Source organism: Sturnus vulgaris, chromosome 13 (genome assembly GCF_052056855.1).
Source record: "Sturnus vulgaris isolate bStuVul1 chromosome 13, bStuVul1.hap1, whole genome shotgun sequence".
NCBI classification, from domain to species: Eukaryota; Metazoa; Chordata; class Aves; order Passeriformes; family Sturnidae; genus Sturnus; species Sturnus vulgaris.
This window is the reverse complement of record NC_142255.1, coordinates 3,200,561-3,223,184: the sequence shown is the minus strand read 5'-3', so window position 1 is coordinate 3,223,184 and position 22,624 is coordinate 3,200,561. Positions and strand designations below refer to the sequence as shown.

Genomic DNA, 22,624 nt, shown 5'->3' with positions numbered 1-22,624 from the left:
TTTCCAGAAAACAACCTATATTTTCTTTCATTGATTCAATACTGTGCCTGTTGCAAATAAAATAAATCTCAGTGAAATTTCCTGGAAAAAGACCATTTAGTTTTTGGAAAGCAGTGCTGCATGCTATAACCTAGGAATATATATCTGGTGGAAACAGCAAATGAAATACCTAATTTAAATCATAGGAATGCAAAATGAATACTGAATTAGTAGGTCTAGTTCTACTGAGTACTGGACATAAGAAATGCAATATTCTCCTCTAAGCAAATTCTAAAGGTAATGTTGACTTTCCCTTTGCTCCTCTGCCTACCTTGGCTAAGTGCCAGCACACCTGAACAATTTTCCTCAATGAACTGTCCAAGCTGTTCAAACCATACCCATTGCTAGAGACTGCTACAGCCATTGTAAGGTCATTGTAACAGCTTCTCCAGGCATTCTCCTGCCCTCCAGAGTCTCCACTTAGTGTTAGCAAGAAGTTCTTTGGAGAAAACCTTCTCAGGGTGTCTGCAGAGGCTGTGCCCTTGGAGCAGGAGTGCACTGCCATGAGTTCTCCACCAAGCTGCTGCACTGCACAATAAACCATCCCTGTCCTGGTTATGAACCCACAGCTCAATTTTGTCTCCTCACAGAGATGTATCCCTTAACAGCCACTTCAAAATACCTTTTCCACTCATTTTCTCTTTAAAAGCAGAAATGCAATCCTTAGGTTCAAAGTGCAGTTTACAGGTGGGTTGGAGTGTGACAATGTTAACAAAGGAAAGGACTTCCTCAGAGCAGACCATGGCACTGCTGCTCTGCTACCAAGCTGCAGGGTACTGACATGTACTGAGAAAGAACTGAGTGATTTCCATGGGATTTGGGATGAACATCCCAAAAGGCCCAGGCCAGCAGCTCCAGGAGCCCAGCTCACTGCTAACACCCCAAACTGAGAACAGAGCTGCTACTGTACTTCTACATCTTCCTTCAACAGTGCAGCTGGCATTCTGGTTCTACACATCTTCAAACTGTCACTGCTCCAAAGTGACAGCAGACTGAGTGAAGTGCCACTGCACTCTGGGACAGCCAGCACACCATAGCAGGACAGCTGTGACCGTGGGCTCGCTCTCGTGCTGGGCACAAAGCAAGGAGACAAAGCTTTGCAGCCCCTGCAGACACTCATGTCTTTTGTCATCACCTTGTGTGTGACTGCTGCAGGGCTCAACAGGCACATTCGTGGCCCAGGCTGTGGGGCCAGGACAGCACCCACGATGGCTGCACACATTTGTTCACAGGAACTCGAGCAGCTCTGTGCACCACGGTTCTCAGCGTTCTCAGCTTTCACACGGGGCACCGTGGATTAATATCAGACTTCATCCACACAGCTCATTAAAGGCAGACCACAGTAATAATACCTCGTGTCACAAAAACAATCACTCTCTGAAGGTGCAGATCAAAGCCTGGGATTATCACCGTGGGCAGATCGACACCATTCAGGTGTGAAACAAGAATAACAAATAGCTTGGTATTGGGTGACAATTGGCACCTGAGGAGAGTTGCTGCTACATCACCCTCCAGAGCAGGGGAAAAATATTTATCCCCGTGTTTTCTTAAGCTCCCACCAGTTACCTGAAAAATTAAGGTTTTAGAATCCACTGAGTCACACTGAAGTACAGGAAGTCCAATCCTTTAAATAATTAAAATCATAAGCAATTTTACCTGCACAGACATAATAGGGCAGGTGAACACACCATAAAAATAACAACCATCAGAGCATAAAAGGGAGTGAGACCAGTGCAGGGTTCTCAAAGCAAACTTTTGTCATCCTTTCATTTAAGTAAGAATGAAACTCATCAATTTGGGGTGGGTGTATTTCTAGTAAATGTAATGCAGGATAACTGGGTAATCTGCACACTTCTTCCTGAAAGCTTTTCACTTTTTAAAAATTATTCTTATATAAGTAAATGCTAAGTGCAGTCATAATTTCTGAGACTAAATTAATTTATCCTGTCCCTAAGAGCATTCTGGGTTTCTTCTTATGGCAACGTGAAGGGTCACCACTGGTCTGGTCCTGTGCTACACTGAGCACATTCTGGCCCCAAATCACCAGATATTGGTATACCACCAGAACTCTGGAGAATTCAGGCCATTATAATTGCAAAGCATTATTAAATAGAGCATCTTTTCTAATGGAAGCTGCTGTCATTATGATCTGTATTCAGCCCTATCAAAAATGTTCAGTGTGGTTTCAGTTTCAGCCATATCAATTTTAGCTGTGCAATTTCTCTGAAGCTGTTTTAAAGGGTTATGTACAATATACTAATTTTGCTGATTCTGTCCTACCAGACACCTTTCATCTCAGGATTAAACCAGAGCCAGCTATGATGGCCATTCCATATCAGATTTCTGCCAGCATTTTTCATACTTGATACCCATCCTCTGAGCTGCACAGCTGAGGTCAGGAACACCACAAAATAAGGTTTCAGCTTTTGTGAAGGTGGCAGAATCTGTTCTGTGCTGGGATGTACAGCTGCAAAATAAAGGAACAAGAACTGAATGCTGACAGGGATTTCTTCAGGATCACCTGTATCTGCTCATGTGATGGCTCAGTGACCACTAGAGTAGAAATACCCCTGCCCTCCTGTGTTATTTCCATGCATTCTCCAAAGCTAAGGACCACTGGTAAAAATCCCAAGGTACCCTGTACCTGCCTCAAGGGGAGACCCTCAGTCTCCAGCTGGAAAAGTCATGAAGTAAAAGTAAGGTAGTAAACATCCACCACGTGATATTTAATGGCATTTGGTACAGACACATGTGGTTATTGGACATCTAAAATTTATAGAACACTCAAGTAATTTTCAGAACAACTGACATCAATTTCTGTAAAAGTTTCAATACTTTATTTACAAACAAAGTGATAAAGACTTATATTAAATGCCCGTGTAAAACTGCAGTCATTGCAAAGCAGACAGAAATTAGATTATTTACAAAAAATGTCTCTGCTATTCCTTCCTTCTCCCTCCATTCTCAACTCTTCTGTCTTTTAGTCAAATCACTGAAAATCCTGAAGCTTTCCAAATACAACAGATGGGCCTCATCTACAAACTACATGAGAAATTGAGTTGCCAAAACCATTAAAGCTACAGCTAATAAGGTCACTCCTGAAGTCACATTCCTGCTGGTTATTGCCTAGTCCCCTTCAACTGCCTGAACCAGAAAATCTACCCTGTTAATCTCATATCTTGAAGTTGATAATTTTAGTTGACTAGGCACTTCTTATAACCCATGTTTTCTCTGTTTCTTATATGACATGTTTATACTACAAGGGTAACAGCATTATAATCAATATCCCCTGAAACAAAAGCAATTTTTTTTCAGACTCTAGAACAAACATAATTGCAAAGTTTTCCATGGACAGTGCAGCAAATGCTACAAAGTGCTGAAATGCTATACAGCTGAGCAGGGTCCACTTCTGCTTGGCTGAGGAAAACCATACCTTAAACCAGATTCTGAACCTCAGTAATCTGTATAAAATACAGCAGCTGGACAAGAAATTTCCCAATTGACATCCTCTTCATACAATAGCCATTCACAAGACCAATAATCTTCAGCAGCTCTCCCCATTTAATGTCCTAATTACAGCAAGAGCATCCATGGATCTGTCCTTGGCAGATGAAACCTTGGATATGTATCTATTAAACCAGAAAACAACTGCAAAATCATGTTCCTACCCCATCTTTTTGACTATGACACTTCTTGGCTCCCTCTGTTACATATAAGTTACTATTCATTTCACTACTCAGAAAATATTAATAGGACCTTTATTAAATTGTGAAGTGTGCCAAACAGGATTCTTCCTAACAAAACTCCCTCCTTCTAAAATTAGAGGTAACCATAACAGAAATACTTATTTCCTGCTCCTTTTTTTTAAGTGAGTGCTGCCTTTTGATGAATTCTGCCTGGGGCAAGCCTGCACAGGCAGGACAATACTGCAGCAAAGCCAAGAAGGGAAGGAGAGCCAGGCTGTGGTGGTGAGGGCAGCCCCAGCTGCAGATCCTGTGTTATCCCTGGCTCTCCTCAGCACAGCTCCCCCAGCACAGGCAGGGACAGCCCTGGAATCCTTGGAGCAGCAGCCAGACAAGCAGGGGGGCATCAGGGGTTGGCAGTGCAGGGGGATCCTGTGCCCAGCACGGGCAGGGCAAGGCTGGCAGTGCCATGGCCACCCAGGGCTCCATAGCTGAATCATTTCTAAACTCAGCAGGGCAAAACCTGCCCAGTGGACTTTCACCCAACAAAACTAAGCCAAAATGACCTTGCTGAATCTCAAGAGTTTATAGGTTTTTTTCTCTGTTATTTTTTCATTTTCATTCCCTTCTATATTTCTGGAATCTGGCCAGAACTGAAGCTGAAATGCCAGAATACTGTAAGGCTGGTTATTCTGTTATTTTTGTATTCTTTCCAACCTTGAATCCCCAAGTTCTGAAAGAAAAGGCATTCTCCTATGTGTTCTAACCCAATTCTGCACACCAAGGCAACTTGAAAAACATCTGTCTCCAGCTATTTATCCAAATTCAGTCTTCAGAACCTCCAAACACTTGTTGTTACTTGCCCTCTCCCATCAGCATTAAATATAAACATGAGGAAGACTATACAGAAATACTTGAAAACTTGTAGTAGCTTATATCACATAATAATAGCTGTCATTCATTTATCATTTCAATATAAAAAATAGATTATCAAACTGAGGATTTTCCACAAAGGTAAGGTACATAAGGAATATATTCTAGCAAATCAATAGGTAACTATTCTGAAGCCTAAATCTTTTGGATTTACATCTCTACCTGTTTCAAAATAAACAATATCCTGTAACTGCAGAATATAATTTAAAAATGTTTTCACTATTTATTACCAATGTCAGGAATAATGGTTTCTTATGTATATAATCACTCATGGGATATATTTGCCAAATTTTGAAGGGGTTTTTGAGGTTTAGTTCTAAATCATGTTACCACAGGAATATTTGTTCATGATTTTACTACGTGTTTCAATAGAACTCCTCACTATTTTATTTTTTCTTCATAACCTAGGACAATATTTAATATGGAAAACAGATGCTGAAGCAGACTATGAGTTATATCGAAAACCCACTTCAATTTTAAACAATGACAGCCTGAAACACAAATGATCACTAGTTCTTCATCATAAAGAGATCAAATACTATTATAAGACCACAAGAGATGATCCACTCCAAAATATGAAGAATCATAAAAAGGAAGGTATTCCTAATTAATATGAATTAAGTGTTACTAGAGGTGCTACATGTATAAGAAAGAGGTTATAATGCAATGAATTTTCAAATATTATTTTCTCAAAATCAGTATTTTAATTATTCACATTTCTGTGCTAGACTGTACTTTAGAAGATGAGTTGAGAGCATTGAAAAAAAATTATAATTCATTCAAAACTGAAGAGTGACCTTTCATTGTATAACTAGTTTTTCTTGACGTCTGGGATTTAGGGTTTTTTTCCATGAGGGACTAATTCTGCTTTTTAGCATGCCCAAACCAAAAACTATTTTTTACTGCTAATAGTGACTGCACTTTCAGTCACCTTGCTTGTCCATAGATTCAATGACACTAAGATAAATAACAAATAAAACTCTTAATAGGAGCTTTAAGTATTTCTTCAGATTTTTAATCTCATGCCCACTTGTCACTCCAGAATGTGGGAACAGAAGGCAAAGTAAAGGTGTCTCTTGTGTGAGGATGAGAATTCTGCACCGTGGCCATGGAAAGCATCCCTGCAGATGAGGGAGGAAAGCTGGAAGGCACTGGCATCATCATCTGGCTGCAAGGACAGCTCAGGGAAAGGGGGATCACACTGCACTTGGGCCTGCCAGCAATAGGTTTTTTTTACTGGCTGTGAATATTTAAGATATCCAAGCCAAAAATAGGAAGGGTGCAGCTACTGGCAGTGATCTATCAAAATTAAAGACACAGCCAATAAACAATTAATCATGTCCATTTTCACCAAGAAAAACAACACTTTATAATAAATTAAAGGTAAGAAGCTATTGCTAAGTAAAGTACAAAAAACCAGAATTGATGTATGGAGTTCTGAGAGACCTTCTGCAAGCTGCAACATGGATTAGATTTTATGATTGTTCATGACAATGTCTTCTAGGACAGAAGCATTCACAGCAGAATGACATGGCCAGAGCTCCTGGGCTGAAAGGACCACAGGGATCCACAAGGGATGAAATATCCCCAGATGCCTGGTGTAATTCCACTCCTCTAGCAACACACAACTCTGCTCTAAAAAAATCCTTCCTTCCTCAGGAAAAAAAAAAAAAATTAGTAAAGCCAACTCAACCAGAACCTGAGGCTTTACTGGGATGGGGAGACCTTGTTTGCAAGTGATTTACAGATTGTTTCCCAACAACAGAGAAGAAAAATGGGCTACTGTTGGAGAACTAGAATCAGATGCCAAGAAAGAAAATGAATTTCCTGTGAAGTGTATGGATAAAGCAAACAGGAATATTGTTCTACATATGAGCAGAACTCATGCAGCAGCATTTGCCCAGAAATGGCTGCAGCACCAGCAGAGCTGGCTCAGGGTCACAGTGCAGCAATGGCAGGGGAGATGAAGGGCACACACCAGGGACAGAGCAAGGCTGGACACACTGGGCAGAGCTGGGGCTGCCCATGGACGTGCCAGGCCAGGCTGGACAGGGCTTGGGGCACCCTGGGAGGGTGGAAGGTGTCCCTGCCCAGGCATGGAGGAGCTCTAAGGTCCCTGCCACCCCAAACCTGTCTGATTCTATGAAGACAAGTAAGCATGTAACATACATATTAATATTCCAGAATCAGAAGAAGAATAATTAATTGTGTATAATGATTTTTAAAAGCCACATACCCACCGGTATAAACACTTCAAACTCCTCTCTGAAGCTAAAAATGTGACAATGCTTAGTATCATTTTTCATTTTGCTTAATTATATCTTTTAGACAGGCTACCAAAGGAGTTCATAAATCACCATTATTCATTTAAATGCAAAAATTTGCAAACACTCTGATTCAGAAAGGAAAGCAAAAGCATTTTTTCAATACTGCAAAGCCTAAAGCAATAAAACAATAGTTATAATTGAATTGTAATGAAAACACAGTTATTCAAAAAAATAATAATTAGCAAAATCCTGGCACCACCATGTGCCTAGACAAGAAAGCTCCTTGTAAATACAGGTGAAGAGCAGCAAGGGTCAGACATTAAACTATTCCCACATCTTTTCCCCTCAGTAATTTCCTCTGCAAGAAATAATGGAAGCAGCACACACCTCTAGGAAAACAGCTCGATTTCTTTCAGAATAAAAAAATCTACAAATCTTTTAGAACTTCCAAGTGCAGAGAACACGAGCTCTGGCTGTCTGTGGTGGCTGTACAGCTCACCTGGCTGGCACAGCACAGGTACCAGCCCAGCTCCCAGCACTCCCTGCCTGGACCTGGGGCAGCTCTGGAAATCAGAGCTGGGCCAGGACAGGCTCCCAGTGCCCAGCTGGGCAGCCACACTCCACAGCAGCTTTTTCTAAAGGAACGTGGGTGGGCTCACCCAACCAGGTCTTTCTATAAATCCTCACATTTTAACGCTGTCAGTCTTCAGACAACAATCACCTCTCTGCTCCATCATGGGATTATGTTTTCATTTGATCTAAATACACCTCTTAGAAGTTCTTTGTTGCCTTTATATAATGACAATGGAATCAGTTTTCTCTCCTGATAAAAAAGCAGATTTTTCACATAGGCAAACAACAGTTCATTAATATTCCTCCATCCTTCTTTGGAATACATAAAATTGTAGCATGAACCTTATATAAATTAACCAAGCCCTGCCAAGTTATCTATTGCATCTGGTTTTTAGAAGAGCTTTTCACTTATTAGAAACATTCAGAGACCACATGGAATGACATGATTTATATTCTGAAAGTCCCTTTAAACCATGGCATTTAAACACCAGGAGATGCAGAGTGAGCTGGGACAATGGTTCAAAGGGAGCTCTTGGGTGTATTTCTCCAAACAAACCAGGAGAGACAAGAAAGGCAAAGACAAAAGGGAAAGCAGAGGGGCATAAAAGTGAATCTGTAGGAGCTACAAGTGGGAGAAAACCTCTACAAGGTCCTTGCAGAGACTCCCCAGCCTAATGAAATCACCAGGTGTTGTCCTATGGCTTTTGCAGGCACCTTTTCAGTGAGGCCTTTGTGTCACACAGGCTTTATTTAATTCAGCAAAGCAATTAGTCAGGACTACCAACATACTAATTGATTCCAGTGAAGTCAATGAAAGCAAATTGCTTACACTGTTTACATCTTTTGCTGAACTAAAAGCAAGGTGGATGTTGAGAGAGGGGACGGGAAATCAATAGCACAGAAAATGGCAGTGCAAGAGCAGGCAAAGCTGAGGCTTTGATGGGAGCAGCCAGGCACTTGAGCACACAGATAATGCAGGCAGGATGCTCTTACTGCACTGGACATAATGCTGAAATGGTGTGGGGCAGTGGGAGCACTGAAAGCTGCAGAAATACACTGAAGATGAATTTTAGCCTGCTGCAAGTTTCACCACCTAGGTGAGTGAATGTATCCATAAGAGGCCAGACAAAAGCAAAGTTACAAAGGAAGTAACCAATGTGAACAGAACTTAATTTGCTTTTACAGGATAACCACTGCTAGAAAAGCAAGAGCTCTTTGCTGTAAGAGAAAGCTACAACTGTTTCACCTGGAGACTAAATAAAGCCCCAAGTGCAATGAAGCTGCCACACAACCTGAGGAAGAACTTCATGCTTTTTCATTTTTGTATCTTCATTCATAGCAAAACTATTTCCTTTGTGTGATTCACATCACATCAATTTGTGTTGAATTCACAAATGAATTCACCTTCCTGATGGTCTAATCCCAGCTGTCAGCTCCTGCACCAGACATGCTGGAATTAAGCACAATAAGCACTTAATGCCAAGCCAGTGGGACATTGCTCCAACACGAAGTCTGCTTTTACCTCTGAAAATGTCTCTAAAATTACAGAATTCATAGACACTACAGCAAAGAGAAAATCCCTAGAATACATCAGCTTTTTATTTCTGGCAAGATCAACTCCTACCACCCACCTAGCCCAGAGGAATCAGTATCCACGACCGTTATGAAGTTTTTAACTTTTTGCTCACAGTCAAATCAACCAAGAAAAATCCTTACTGTGTGAAGAGAAATTATATAATCATTTACCTAAATCTGAGGTACCAATATGGACAAACTGAAGTATTTCAAATCCTGTGATTGCTCAAGTAATAGTAAAGAAAGTCTATGATCAGATTAGAATTTTATAAAAGCTTTCTTTCCAGGCAGCTACCTAATATACTGAACAAGCTGAACACAAAACGAGTCAAAGATCAAGAGTAAGTTATCTGAGGTGTCAAGTGCACAAGGTTAAAGGTGAAATTTTATTAGGTCAAAGGTGATATAAATAAAATCTTTTATGTCAAAAAAGAAGGGTCACAGACAAGACATATATAATCTAAAGACATCACAGATGACAAGTAATAACTTTAAGTAGCACAAGTGTGTTCTCACTAGAGTTACCTTCATTGACTGAAAAATTGAAAATAGTGGTAACTAAGTAATTATGACTATTACAAAGCTTCCCTGGGTACACTTCTGCATAACACTTGGGAATTTTTTTCACAAGTATTTCAAAACTCGAGACATTACTGAATGCTTCAGCTGTGAGGTTGGCATTAACTAGGCATGCTGAATAAAGGGATCCACAAAGCAGATTGCTCTGGTTAGTAAAACTGCTTTCCTACTTCACAGTGCCCACATCTACAATGTGTCTTACTACTGCTCTTTGAAAAGAAAAAAAGAAGCAATAGAAAGCAGAGAAAGCCTCAGACCTAGAAAATGTCAGGTTATGAAAACATATCTCAGAATTTTATACTTGGACTGACTGAAATATAGCCATAAATATATACAAAATACCTAACAATGGAAGCATCCATACATTGCCAGTGTGCCAAATACTGTGCACCACCTTGACTAAGGATATGGGAATCTGCTATAGTAACTCTCCAGCTGTTCATTCAGTTAAAATTGTTATCTCCTTGATCTCCTGCACTAAGCATTATTCAAGAAATACATACATTTAACCTTCATCTAGGTCTTATGTTCTCATCAAAATGTTTTGCTGAGAAGCCCTGGATTTAGGCACAAAAATCAGGATCTTTGTGCCCTCTAGTGGAACTTCTCTTTCAGCAGCTGGGTGCAAACGCTGCTGAAACCAGTTCCTGGTTCCCATTATCCAAGAACTGGAATTGTTCAGCTATCAGATTAGATGTGGGGAGCCTGTAATGCCCAGCCACCAAGAAATCCAGTTCACAATTTTCCTCCAGACACCTCTGAGCCAGCTGCCCAGCAAGAACCACACTTCAGTCACCAGTGTACCAGTAAAGGCCAGAGAGATCCAAGAAAATGTCAATCAGTACCTGGGAGTGCCCACAACGGGACAGATTCTGGGAAATCTCACAGCTGCTATTTCCAGGCAAACAGGTGCAGTATGGAGATTTCTCACATGGTAAGCCTGGCACCTAAAATGCAAATCCAAAACCACACAACTCCCACTAACCACTGTCCAAAAGGAAAAAAGAAACTGAGAACCCAGTTTATGTAGTTTCATGACATCTGAGAAGGGGCAGAAAGGTGCAGCTCCACAAGCATTTCTTCCTCCAGACTACTGTGCCTCTCCAGTTATCTTTTTCCTGCTTTTCTACTGATAATCACCTCTGTGGATTTCAGTACTTCAGAGACCTAGCCCTTCAAAGTTTAAAAAGGAAAACATGTTACAAACAGATGTAAGGAGCTGAAAACAAAGAGAATATTTCAGTAAATAAAAATAGTAAAAGAACTGTGAAGAAAAGTAAAATAATCAGAACTACTGGACAGCGTCATCTGAATCAGCTTGGCTGGAAACAGATTTCCAAACACAATTAAGTTCAATCTGAATCAGTGCTGAAGAACTGACTTGCACACTATTTCCTCCTAACACCTGACAGATATAATACAGGGCCATTCACAGATTTTTTTGGATGGGGCAGAACCCAAATTCTCATGGAAAAGGCCTTGATTTAATACTGTAGTTGAATTCTGGCAGCAGCAGCAAAAATTAGCTGAGAGATTACAAGAGTAGCCTCTTGGTATAGTATAAAATGTCCTCTGCTTCCTCAAAATCACCCTAAATGCCAACTCTTCTAAAGAAGCTACTGAAAAAAACATTATTCTTCTTAGCAATATTAATACCAAAATGTTTCAAATCTTACAGTTTTCAGCATTATGAACCTTGATGCACAGGACAGCACATCTGCTCACCTAAAAAGGACTAAGGAATTTTAAGCAACAAGAAGAAACAAAGAAGCTAGCAGGATGGTGACAATTGTAATGTAGAAGATTTTTAATATGAAAAGATAAATGTAATGACATGAAAAATGCCTTAGATTAACAGAAAAGCAATTAGTCACATTTTATAAAGAAACAACTTTCAAACAGCAATTGCCTGCAGTACGTGAATGCACTGTTCCTTTCATTGGTAGTCTCTGTGATTCCCATGCTAACAGCAACAGTCTTGTTCAACTCCTTTTTCAAGACTTTCACAGGCAGCTGAATGGCATTTAAAACCAGAAGTAATACAGAAGAATTCTACAAAACTTACCACTTCTTCATCTGAAAGCTCTCGTCCTTGTATACTACTGTTTTCTCTCACAGCTTGCTGGTGTTTTTTCCCTTTAATGTGGCTGAAAAGATACACTTCTGATGAAATCTGTAATGACAATAGCTTCATAGTTATTTTTCCTTTGCAAATTCCATCATGGATAAGTAACAGTTCTTTAACTGTAATATAAAATATGCCAATTTGTCAGGGGCATGTTCAGAAATTCAAGCACAGTAATAAAACCTAATTTACATAAACATCTTTTATGCAGGACTTAACAATAAATTACAGAATGATTTGCTAGCCAGCAGTGGAATAATAGATTAAAAGATATGTTAGGCTCTCCTCTCATTTTCACTCCAATCTAATTTCATATATTGGAGTTCCATTCTGAAATGCATGATCAGAGAGTACACAAGACTCCAGCCTGCTGAGCCCAAGGTTCTGTTCCAGCACTGCCCGAGGTGATTCCATGCAATCTTGTTTAATGCAGCAATTAAAGAGAAATCATGCTCAGTGGCATATAAGGCTGCAGTCATGCAGAGCCTCTGCAAAGCAGTGAAAGCAGTTATCAGTACGAGATCTCTCAGCTCTGGCCCAGGGGCTGTGGCTTCTCTCCCCCACCATTCCTGGGACAGGGAGGGCAGGCACAGGCAGAGAGCCCCTGCTGAGGCTGGGCCTCTGCCAAGCAATGTCCTTGGCTCCCAACAGCTACCCAAAAATCAAACACCAAGGGAAGAGAGGAGACAAAGAGAACACTCCTTTTCCTGTCCAACACTTCTAAGCATCCAACCAAACTCAATCCGAGAACTTCTTGAGCTTGATGTGGTTTCTCTGTGAACTTCAGTCCAACAACCCTTAACCAACCAGCCCCTGAACTCACAGTAAATTCAAATATCCACAGCATCTTACAACAAGGTGTTCCCAGCTCAGCTGCCTGCTGTGTAAAGGACCACACTCTTTACTTGGCTTTAAATCTATTTTTTAACTACCTTCTTCCACCTGATGCTCCCGAGTTCTCGCTTCTCTCAGCGGAGACAGCCAATAACTGAGCACTGCCCACAGTCTCCATGCTACCCACAGCTCTCCAGCTCTTTGACATCTATGTGCACTTTTTACAAAAGCAGAGCAGGGATACAGTAAATGTGCAAGTGAATGAAGCAGAACTTGCAGCTTCATGGCTTGGGTTGGTCTTGCAAGTCCAGCAGTCTCTGCCCAACTCACCATGACATTGCACAATGAGCACTGCTTCTTCCGCTCATAGGGGGTGAGCTTTGGTGCATAGTCAGTGTTAGCATGTCTTCCACTACTCAGCTCAGCTGCTTTCTCTTTTCTCTGCTCAATTTGTTCCATGTGCCTTCTAATACTTTCATCATGCTGGATGGAAAACAAACAAAGCAAGGAAGACAAAACACATTGAACGACAGCAAATGCAATTGAACTGTGCAAAGAAATATTGTCATATTTTTCAACTAATGTATCCTTTTATACCTTCAGCTGAATCTTCTTCTGCAGTTCTTCCATGGCTTCTTGCTGAGCTGCAGTAAGAGCTGCCAACCTCTCTTCTCGATCTCTAACCAAAAGATAGTAAGTACAGGGGGAATTTGTATCAATGTAAAGCATGAATAATACCCACACATTCATGTTTGGAATGTAGAACAAGAAAACCCAAAAATGAAGACTGTTCAATAAAAAAAGAAAAGCAACAAAAAGCAACTCAGATAACAGAGAATGCAGACATTTTCATTTGAATGACTTGACAAAGAGACACTTGAACCTTTGTAGCAGAACGTGGATCACACCTCAGTCCCAATCAGAGCACTGACAGTCAAGAAGATGCCACAAAAGAGTGATGAATGTGAAACTCTGTCACCATTTGCATTCCTCAGCCAAGGTCTGCAGTCAGTGAACCAATGGGGAGGAGTAGACAACAAATCAAAAAAATCCCCTTGCAGCACTGAGGGCAGTGCTCTATAAAATGTTCATTGGTACAAATTTAAATAATGAAACTTCCAGATAAAACTGACCAACAGCATCACCTTGTTGAAGAGATTTCGATTTTTTTTCGGAGGAAAGAACAAGGGGTGTAACTTCACTTGTCACCACAAGCATAAAGCCCATAGAAAAGAAACCCACAGGTAAGAGTTTAATCAAGAACAACTTCCTAGTGATCAGTAAGCCAAGGGAGCAATTAAATCCTGAAGGGGAAGGAAGTCAGCTACTCATGCTGTTTATACAGACAAAACTTGCACAGTGTGATGGGAGAGAAGCCTGGCAGCTCTGAAGTGCCAAAGAAATAATGAAGGCTCTGGGTAAAACTGAGCTATGAAGGAGTCAATCAAAGCCATCAGCTTTTCAAAGAGCATTCCAAAATTAGAGGTGCCTGAGTGACAGAACTAGAGAGCCTGACATAGGACTATTACCTAAACTGTAATGGATTTCATCACATGTAGATTCCTGTTTGTCTGGGTTTTTAAACAGAAATCTGATAGAAAAAACCAAAATCAGTTCCATAAATGTAGGAGGCTCAGATAAAGTAATATTTTTAAAACAAAAAGTGACAGAAAATATAAACGTGGATAAGAAAGAAGACAGCAGAGGAAGTAAATCAAATTAAAAACACTAAAAATTGTTTTTTCAGAAAGAAAAAATGAACTCTTCCAATCACTGTGGGCATAGGAGGGGTGAGGAGATTATAGATGAGAAGCATGAGGCATTTAATGAGTTATTGTCCCTGAGGTATGGAAAGGAAAACTGAACTACAAGCTCATTTAGCTGTTTCTTTCAGTTTGCTATTTTACATATTTATTGAATGTTACAAACTACAACAGATTATTGCCATTTCATACTTTGGGTTACTAATGTTTTGTCTTTGAAACAAAATTCTCAGGTTTCCATTTATAGAGCATCAATACAACTCCTGCACAAGCCTTTCTGAAAAGCCTTTTTTCTCCATGGTTAGAGTGCTTTATACAGTTTGATGATTTCTACTGACAAGAATAACATAACTCCAGAATATAAAATACTTTAAAATTACAACTAAAACTTTACTGGGAACAAGTTAAGGGCAGAGGGGCTTTTAAAGTCAATTTTAAGTACATTATTCCATTCATACAGATGTTTTAATCACCAACAGATGCACACAGTAAAGCTTATACTGAAGAAACTTTAAGCAGGTACTGCAAAAATTGCTCATTCCAGCCAGTATTAAATCTTCAGGATACAAGCCAAATCCTAGCAGCAGGAAAAAGCCCAACAAAACACCAAATGATACCACCAAGGTTCCACCAAAACACACTGCAATCCAGGATAAGGGACAGGACAGCCACGTTCCTGTCAGGCTCATCCCCCCCCGAGGACACAGAGTCCTCCCCTCACTGTGCTATGTTAGAGAAACCTCAGAACTGTTATTAGGGACATGTAATGGCCCTGACATAACAGAATCACCACACACATTCTTTCCTACTCTTTCTCAGAATTATCAATTAAAAAAAAAAGAGAAAAAGAAAAAAGAAAAAAAATCTCTCATGTAATCAACATCTGGCAAAGGGAAAAAAGGAAAAACAAGTGCAAGCACGGTACTGCAATATCAAGTACAAAGGGTTTGAAAATGGAGTGTTAGAGCAACAAACACAGAGGAGATTTGCTGACACACAATAGCAACAGAAGGCAAATGGAAACTGCTTCTCCTCACAAGTCATAAGGAAATGAATGGGGTCCAACAAAGGGATGGGGCAGATTTAACTCTGATTAAACTCAAAGAGCAAGGAAATATATGCTTGGAGATTTTCAACAGGATCTAACTGTAGAAGGCCTTAGAAGACAAGTAGGGCAATTATTGGCTATTTGCTTACTTTGAAGCTTTCCTCAAGTTTCAGAAAGATGTAGAAGCCTTACACATGCAGGTCTATCTTCTCAAAACAGCATAACCAAATCCTCCATTAGTCCTAATCTTCCTCGAGTACTTCCAAATGAGAATAACATACTGAAGGATCCCTTCCAGCTCACTCTTTCTCATTGAGATTTTGGCTCAATACACTGAGGAAAGGTTCATGAAGCCCCAGGAAAAGCTACAGATCCTGCCCAAAATTCATTACACATCTAATGGAAAGCTGAATCCATGATGTCACTCAGGACTTCAGAAGATGAAAGGTGATCAATACATTTCTGAATATTTTGCTTAAGGAAAAACATCCTCTTCATGACAATTTTGAAGAAAACAAGCCATGACATTAAAAACATATCCAGAACCATTAGTAGTAAATACCCATCACAGAAAAAAGCTCTTAATTTTTACCAAGGTTTTAAGGAATGCTTGTGGCAAGGGAACTGCAGGAAAAGAAGGAGAAATAGGAGGTGAATACAAAGAGAATTTAGTAAATTAAACAAGCAGAATGTATCAGATTGCATCAGACTGGAAAGTAAACCTGCCTCACACACCAACATTCATTCTCTCTGCACCTCATGTTTGGCTCAAAAGGAAGAGAGAGAAGAGTCCATGTGAAGTCCTCATGACTTTTAATTATGGGCAAAACTATAAACCAAGAAGTTCACATGCAGCAGAATTAATGAAGCCTGATTTCCTGAATGTGTGCTTCACAAATGTAATCTCAGGAGTCTACAACAATGTGAAATCAAATTGATGCCAGTAAGACCAAAAGTTTCTGGAGAGTGGAGGAAATGGAGAACATTGGTACATTAATCTTGTTGCCTTTGAAAACTAAGGTGAAATATGAAAAAGGCAAATTATTACAAGGTCTTGTCTGCAATAAAATTAAGATGAATATAATAAAATACAACTTACATCGTGCACGTATGTAAGGAATACAAAAACAGACTACAGAATTTATGATGACTCACCTGATTTCTCCTTTCAAGCCATTCATCAAGAACCCTTACTCATGCCACTTTTTAAAATCCTTAGCCTGACAAGCAGGAAGGCACTGCTGCTACAAACAAGGTGCAGTTTGCTGGGGAGGAGAACAGTGAAGGGAACCAAAGAAATGACTGCAAAGTTACCTGGCCCTCTCCCGTGCTGCATCTTCTCGTGCTTTTTCCTTCTCTTGCCTCTGCTGTTCAATCCTTGCTTCCTGCTCCTTCCTCTTCATCAGCAGCTCCTCCACCCGGGCCTGCCGCTCCGCTTCCAGGGCCCTCTTGCGCTCCTAGCCAGGGAAAAGCCAATTCTCACTGCTCCTTTAGAATGGAGCTCACAGGAATTAAGAGAAACTGTGCTTGAACACCTGCAGAGCCAAGAAGAAACCCCAAGCTGCACTGCAGTGTGCAGGTCCAGAGCCCTCATACCTGCACTGCCTCGTCCCGTGCCTGTTTCTCCTCCTGCCTCCGCTGGCGCTCCTCCTGCAGCTCATTCAAGCGCTGCTCGTACTCCTTGAGCTTGTTCAGCACGTCGTGGCGTTTGTTCTGAGCTTCCAAGGTGTTTATAAAAGCAATTTCATTGACCTGAACACAATCAGAAAGCATAAGAAAAGACCCAAGAAGCTGAAATAGGTTTCACCTTAGGGAATTTCATCAATTTGTAAATCAACCACCTGATAATTAAACTGGCGGAACAGTCCTCCAGAATGTTTGGAAAACCACCGACTTATTCTCAAGTCTTTAGGTTTTGTAATGATTTTTTATTGTTTTGTTTGTTTTAAACAAGACAGCCCACAGAATAGAAAAAGAAAATTTGAATTGCAACAGAAAAACAAGAAACTTTGAGTAAAATACAGAAAAATTTTCTCAATTCTATCAGCATTGAGATTTTATCAGTCTATTCTCTCAGTGACAAAATGTGTAATGTTAAAACCCAGATGGCTGAATCAGTAAAATACACAAGTGCTAGTAGAATCTAACAGGGCTTTTGAACTAACTTTAAGTACACGTGTACTTACTGATCAAAAAAGTGAAAGTATACATAGCATGAATATGAAAAAAACAAACAGGCTCATGTGTAATATAGCCTGCTTCATGAACATGTGTTATTTTTTTCAACCACAGGACAGTGCAATAGATAAGAACAAAAAAATAGTAAGAAAAGGTAAGCTTGAAAAAACTTTAATGCATACACTAAATAAAACAGGTAAAGAGAACACATATGGACAGATTAAAACAGATCACGAAAAAGAGAGGTAGGATCATGTTTGTAACTCTGTTCACTGACTACAATCCATCTACAGAATGGATTTTACAGGTCAGTAAACAAGCAAGCACTGGGAATTTAGATAACCAACTGGGCAGCAACAGTTACCATGGTCTGCAGTTATCCTACCCATCAGCTATTTCTCTAAAGCCTTCTGGCCCAATTAACCTTGATTTCCAGAACACAAGGACCTCATGAGGCAGCAGATCCCACACACTTAAACACACACAATATTTGAAACATCTGCTTATCTGCAGAACTATGGCAAGTGTGATCTAGTTAATATAATTACAGAAGTCACACTGGTGTAGTGGAATAGTAATCAATGTACAGCAGACTGAATTAGGCAGTCTAGAAATCCTTTTAATCCAAGAGAGAAACAGCAACTAAGAAAAAAAGCACAATCAGTTTTGTTGTGCTTATCGTGAAACACAAATGAACAGCTGCATCCATCACAGCTGAGATACATGCTCAAAGAATGGAACAGTTTTGGGGGGATGCATGTATCTTCACTTGGGAAAAGCAGCCTTTAAAATAAAATACTTCATTGCTTTTGTGCTGGTTTTGGCTGGGATAGAGTTAACTCTCCTGTAGTAGCTAGGATTGTGCTGGAAATGATGCTGACAACACAAGGATGGTTTAGCTGCTGTTGAGCAGGGCTTGCACAGCATCAAAGCCAAGGACCAAAGGGATACTCCAGACCACAACACATCATGTGCAGCAGCTAAACTGGGGGAGCTTGGTGTGGGGCCTCTGCTCAGGGACTAGCAATTGCTTCCTTTTGCACCACATGTCTTTCTTTATAATTTATCTTTCTTTTTGTGATTTTCCTTTTTCTTAGAAATTATTTTCTCCACCCAGGTATTACACTGATTCTTTATCAACCCATGAGATTTCTCACCTTTACACTTCTGATTCTCCCCCCCATCCCATGGGACAGGAGGCAGAATAAGTATGTGGTTGTGTGGTGCTTAGTTGCTGGCTGGGGTTAAACCATTAATAATTATATCAAAGTAGTATGAATGAAGCAAAACAAAAAGCATCCATCTAGTGATTGCCTTATGGAATTCTATATTAAGTCAGAAGTGCATTAAACATACTTAATTCAGAATAACTGCTAACTGCAGGTCTCTGTCTATTCCCAGCTGCTCAACAACATTAGTGGTACAAAACACAGCAACACAACTACTGTTTAAGGACACACAATGCTGCATCTGGAATGGCCTTTTAACAAAGAAGAAAAGTGAGCTGGAAAAGTAGAGAAACGATCATCAGATCTTCTAGTCCTTCCAGGAGGACTAGGAATCACCAAAATGCTGCCACCAAAAGCAGCAAGGTAACAATCAACTCTTTATTTCAACCCATCTTTTCTTCCACACCAACCCACCATGATATCTAGTAACAGCTAATTAATTTTAAGTCATATTAGAAAAGAGTGCATCATTTAGACATCAGCATCTATCTGCTTCATGGCTCACATGTGCTCGTATCTAACCCACACTGTCTTTCACAAACAACTCAGGAGCACTCTGAGGTACAACATTTATAAAAGCATAGCTATTAAATAGTTCCTCTTGAAAAAATCTCTTACCTTGGCTTCTTCCTCTTGTGCTTTCTTCACAATTGCTTGTAGCTGCACTTCACGTTTGAATTCTGCGTGGAGTAACTTCTCCTCCATCATCCTGCGCCTTTGGTCTAACAATTCTTCTTTCCACTTCCTCACATCTTTCTCCTACACAGAATGAGTCCATTCCTTACTAACACAGCATCTGACAACACGGCCCGAATTTTTCTCAGGATTTTCTAATCCTTGAAGCTTTCTTCATGGTATCAAAGTATTTTCATGCCCTACACAAAGCCTGTCTTAAGTTTAACAGCTTCACTTTGGTGACTTTACCATTTCTGTTGGATACATGCTATACATTTCTACTCCTGTCACACCTTCTCTGAATCTGAGATTGTCTCCTATAAAACAGTCAAGAAGTTCACTATTTAAAATAATGCCTTCTTTAATTGCCATGATGCACAAGTCAGCTGTGAAAACTATGTAAACTCAGACAACTTCATTTCACCACTAGTTTAAATCTCTACTATGTGGGAAAAAATCCTTTTCTGAAAGGCAGCAGAGCAGCCCTTTATATAACAGAACGCTTACCCTCTCCATTAATTTCTGAAGCTTCAGTGTCTTTTCTTCACGTAACTTTTCTCTCAGCTGTTGAGCTTTCATTTGTTTCTCCTCATGCTTCTTTTTGGATTCTGCTATTGTTCTTTTAATAAAAATCAAAGAAGAGAAAAAGCAAGTTAGACAATATTAACTGCCAGTGTAGCAAACATTTCTATGCCATTTCACTAAGAGAAAACAAATAGGCCACTGGAGGGCAATTATTTCCTGTAAATGTGAATACTGTTCTTCTACACTTCTTTAGTTAGCGGACAACATAGCATGAAAAAATACAGAAAGATTTCTGTAGCACTTTCCACCCAGAGACTTAAGCAGAGCAGATTTAGGAAGAGTTTCCATTAGCCATGAGTTGCCTGTTTTCCCTGGCTGGGCCAGGCAGGAAAGCAGTGCAGCACCTCTTGCGTGAGGGGGACGAGAGTTTCTCGTGCATGTGGATGCCGTGGCCGGGCGGCCGCGCGGGCTCTTCCTCCACTCTGTCTCCCCACGAGTTGCTCTGGCGCCACGACTCACGAGCTGTGCACACAAAAACAAAGGTGGGCATCATTTAAACACATTCTTCTACAGGAAATGCCAATCAGAAGGATTCGTTTGTCCAGTTCTCTCTCAGATGGGATTCCTCGGGCCTAGGTGCAAATACAGACTGAAGCATCTTTAACATCTGTCCTTTCTTAATGCTTAAATGCTTATTACATTTTTATCAAGATGTTAATATAGAACTGGATTAAAAACTGTAAAATTCTAACACAGAGATGCAGAAAAAGAACTGAGGAACACAGAGACACAGAGACAGTCTGAACACAAAGTCCATCTTTCCTCAGAAAACAACAGAGCAAATAACATAACTTGGAACATGTTGGGCAAACTTCTGAAACCTTAACTGGCCATGAATAAAATGGGCATTTTTCTAAATTTTTGCTGTCATTTCCATATAAGCACAGTAATATATAAAAATTTACCTTCATAATCTGCCAGAACATCATTCCAGTCCATAGACAAGCCACAGAAGGATATGCTTCCATTGCCCATATTGGCCTGAAATTTAATAAGAACCAGACAGTAGAAACATAAACCTTAACTTGCAGGTGGACACACACGAAACAGTGCCAACTCAGCAATATTCAGCAATGCTTCCAAACAGAACTGGCCACCCCAAAGGCAGATGCTGTTCCTGCTCTGACAGCAAAAAATGAAGACTTTTGCTTCACCTACTCTTCCACAGTAGCAACGAACGTAACAAATCCCAGCTTGCCCTGCTAGCACTGCACCCAGAAACAGGCAGCAGGACACTGACTGACTGAGTTTAGTAAGACTAAATATCCCTCAGTATGGCATAATAATTCCATGGCACTACTTCACACATCAAAAGGGTTATGTTAATGCCAAAACAAACACAAATTCTGTATTTGTTCTCCACTGACAACAGAGCTTGAGTCTGGGTACAGTAAAATGAACTGCACACTCACAGAGAAGTCACTGTCATTGTCAGTCTCGATGTTAATGTCATTGTTTTCCTCTGCCTCAATCTCTCTGGTTAACTGCTCCTCCTCTGCAATTGCACTGGCAATGGCTTCTTCATTTGCCTTCTCCAGCCGATCTGCCAACTCTTCTTTCTTAGCAAGGACTTCTGCCATGGACTGGAGGAAACATGACAGCAGAAAAAAAACCAGCATCAGTAGCAGGCACAAAAAGGAGGATTTCACATAGTTAACATGAATAACATGATATTTTGTTCAACTTCTCTTTACTTATAGTTTTTTAATGACGTATTTTGTGAAGGTAGCTGAAAACATAAACCCCACTAAAAGTGTTAGCAACTATTAACTCATTTAATAACAACATGAAACACTTATGAAATTAATTATTCACATAATTCAAAAATGTATTCTACAAACACTGTCATTAAAGCACAAAGAGTTTTCCTGTAATTACTGTTTTAAGTATTTACTCTTAGGAACTAAGCAAGGCATACTGAGACATGAGTGCATGCCATGCTGTTACCTCTACAAAAGGAACTGTGCTCCAAAGTATTATTTAAAAATGGAAATTATCTGCATCAACTGTATCTGGAAACTTTACCATAGTTAATACAATGGAATCTCAGGCTGTAATTGTTTTCCAACATGAATGACAAGAGAGTGAGGCAAAAATGTAAGCCTTGATATGCTGATTGTCTCTTCCTTCTCTAGTGTCCAGCATTAACCAGTCCACTTCCACACCAGTACCAAACAACGTGCCACAATACACAAACTGGTGTTTAAAGCAGTAAAATGCTTCCAAGAGACACAGATCCCACCAACCTGGCAGCATCCTGAACTGCTAATAACTAAGCATCTGAAACAAGGTTAGTGGCTGAGATGCTTGTAATCTGCTCTAAAAGCAAACAGGTAGTTGGCTTAGAAATTAACTAGCAGGACTCCAGTTTGCAAAAGTTAAAGTGATTTACAGGAAAACCTCTGCAAATCAGAATTTTAATCTAGTTTCTGACAAAATAAAACCAAATTAAAACTAAAACAAACACAAATCCCTAAAAAACCAAAACAGAACAAAGCACTTGAAAGTATAACCTGGATTTCATGTAACATTACTACA

The 22,624-nt window shown here is 40.0% G+C and overlaps 1 protein-coding gene across 2 annotated transcripts in view; it reads right to left on the bottom strand.

Moving 5' to 3' along the window:
* SCAPER (S-phase cyclin A associated protein in the ER) overlaps positions 1-22,624 on the bottom strand; it is a 130,413-nt gene that overhangs the window by 77,419 nt on the left and 30,370 nt on the right. For both annotated transcript variants that reach the window (XM_088172345.1, XM_014879164.2), the window contains exons 11-20: positions 21,499-21,669; positions 20,992-21,067; positions 20,431-20,548; positions 20,009-20,120; positions 19,445-19,585; positions 17,016-17,171; positions 16,734-16,876; positions 13,206-13,287; positions 12,939-13,091; positions 11,715-11,822 (exon numbers count right to left, since the gene is read on the bottom strand). In XM_088172345.1, the coding sequence (XP_088028471.1) occupies positions 11,715-11,822; positions 12,939-13,091; positions 13,206-13,287; positions 16,734-16,876; positions 17,016-17,171; positions 19,445-19,585; positions 20,009-20,120; positions 20,431-20,548; positions 20,992-21,067; positions 21,499-21,669 (1,260 nt within the window). The remainder of the gene's footprint in view (positions 1-11,714; positions 11,823-12,938; positions 13,092-13,205; positions 13,288-16,733; positions 16,877-17,015; positions 17,172-19,444; positions 19,586-20,008; positions 20,121-20,430; positions 20,549-20,991; positions 21,068-21,498; positions 21,670-22,624) is intronic.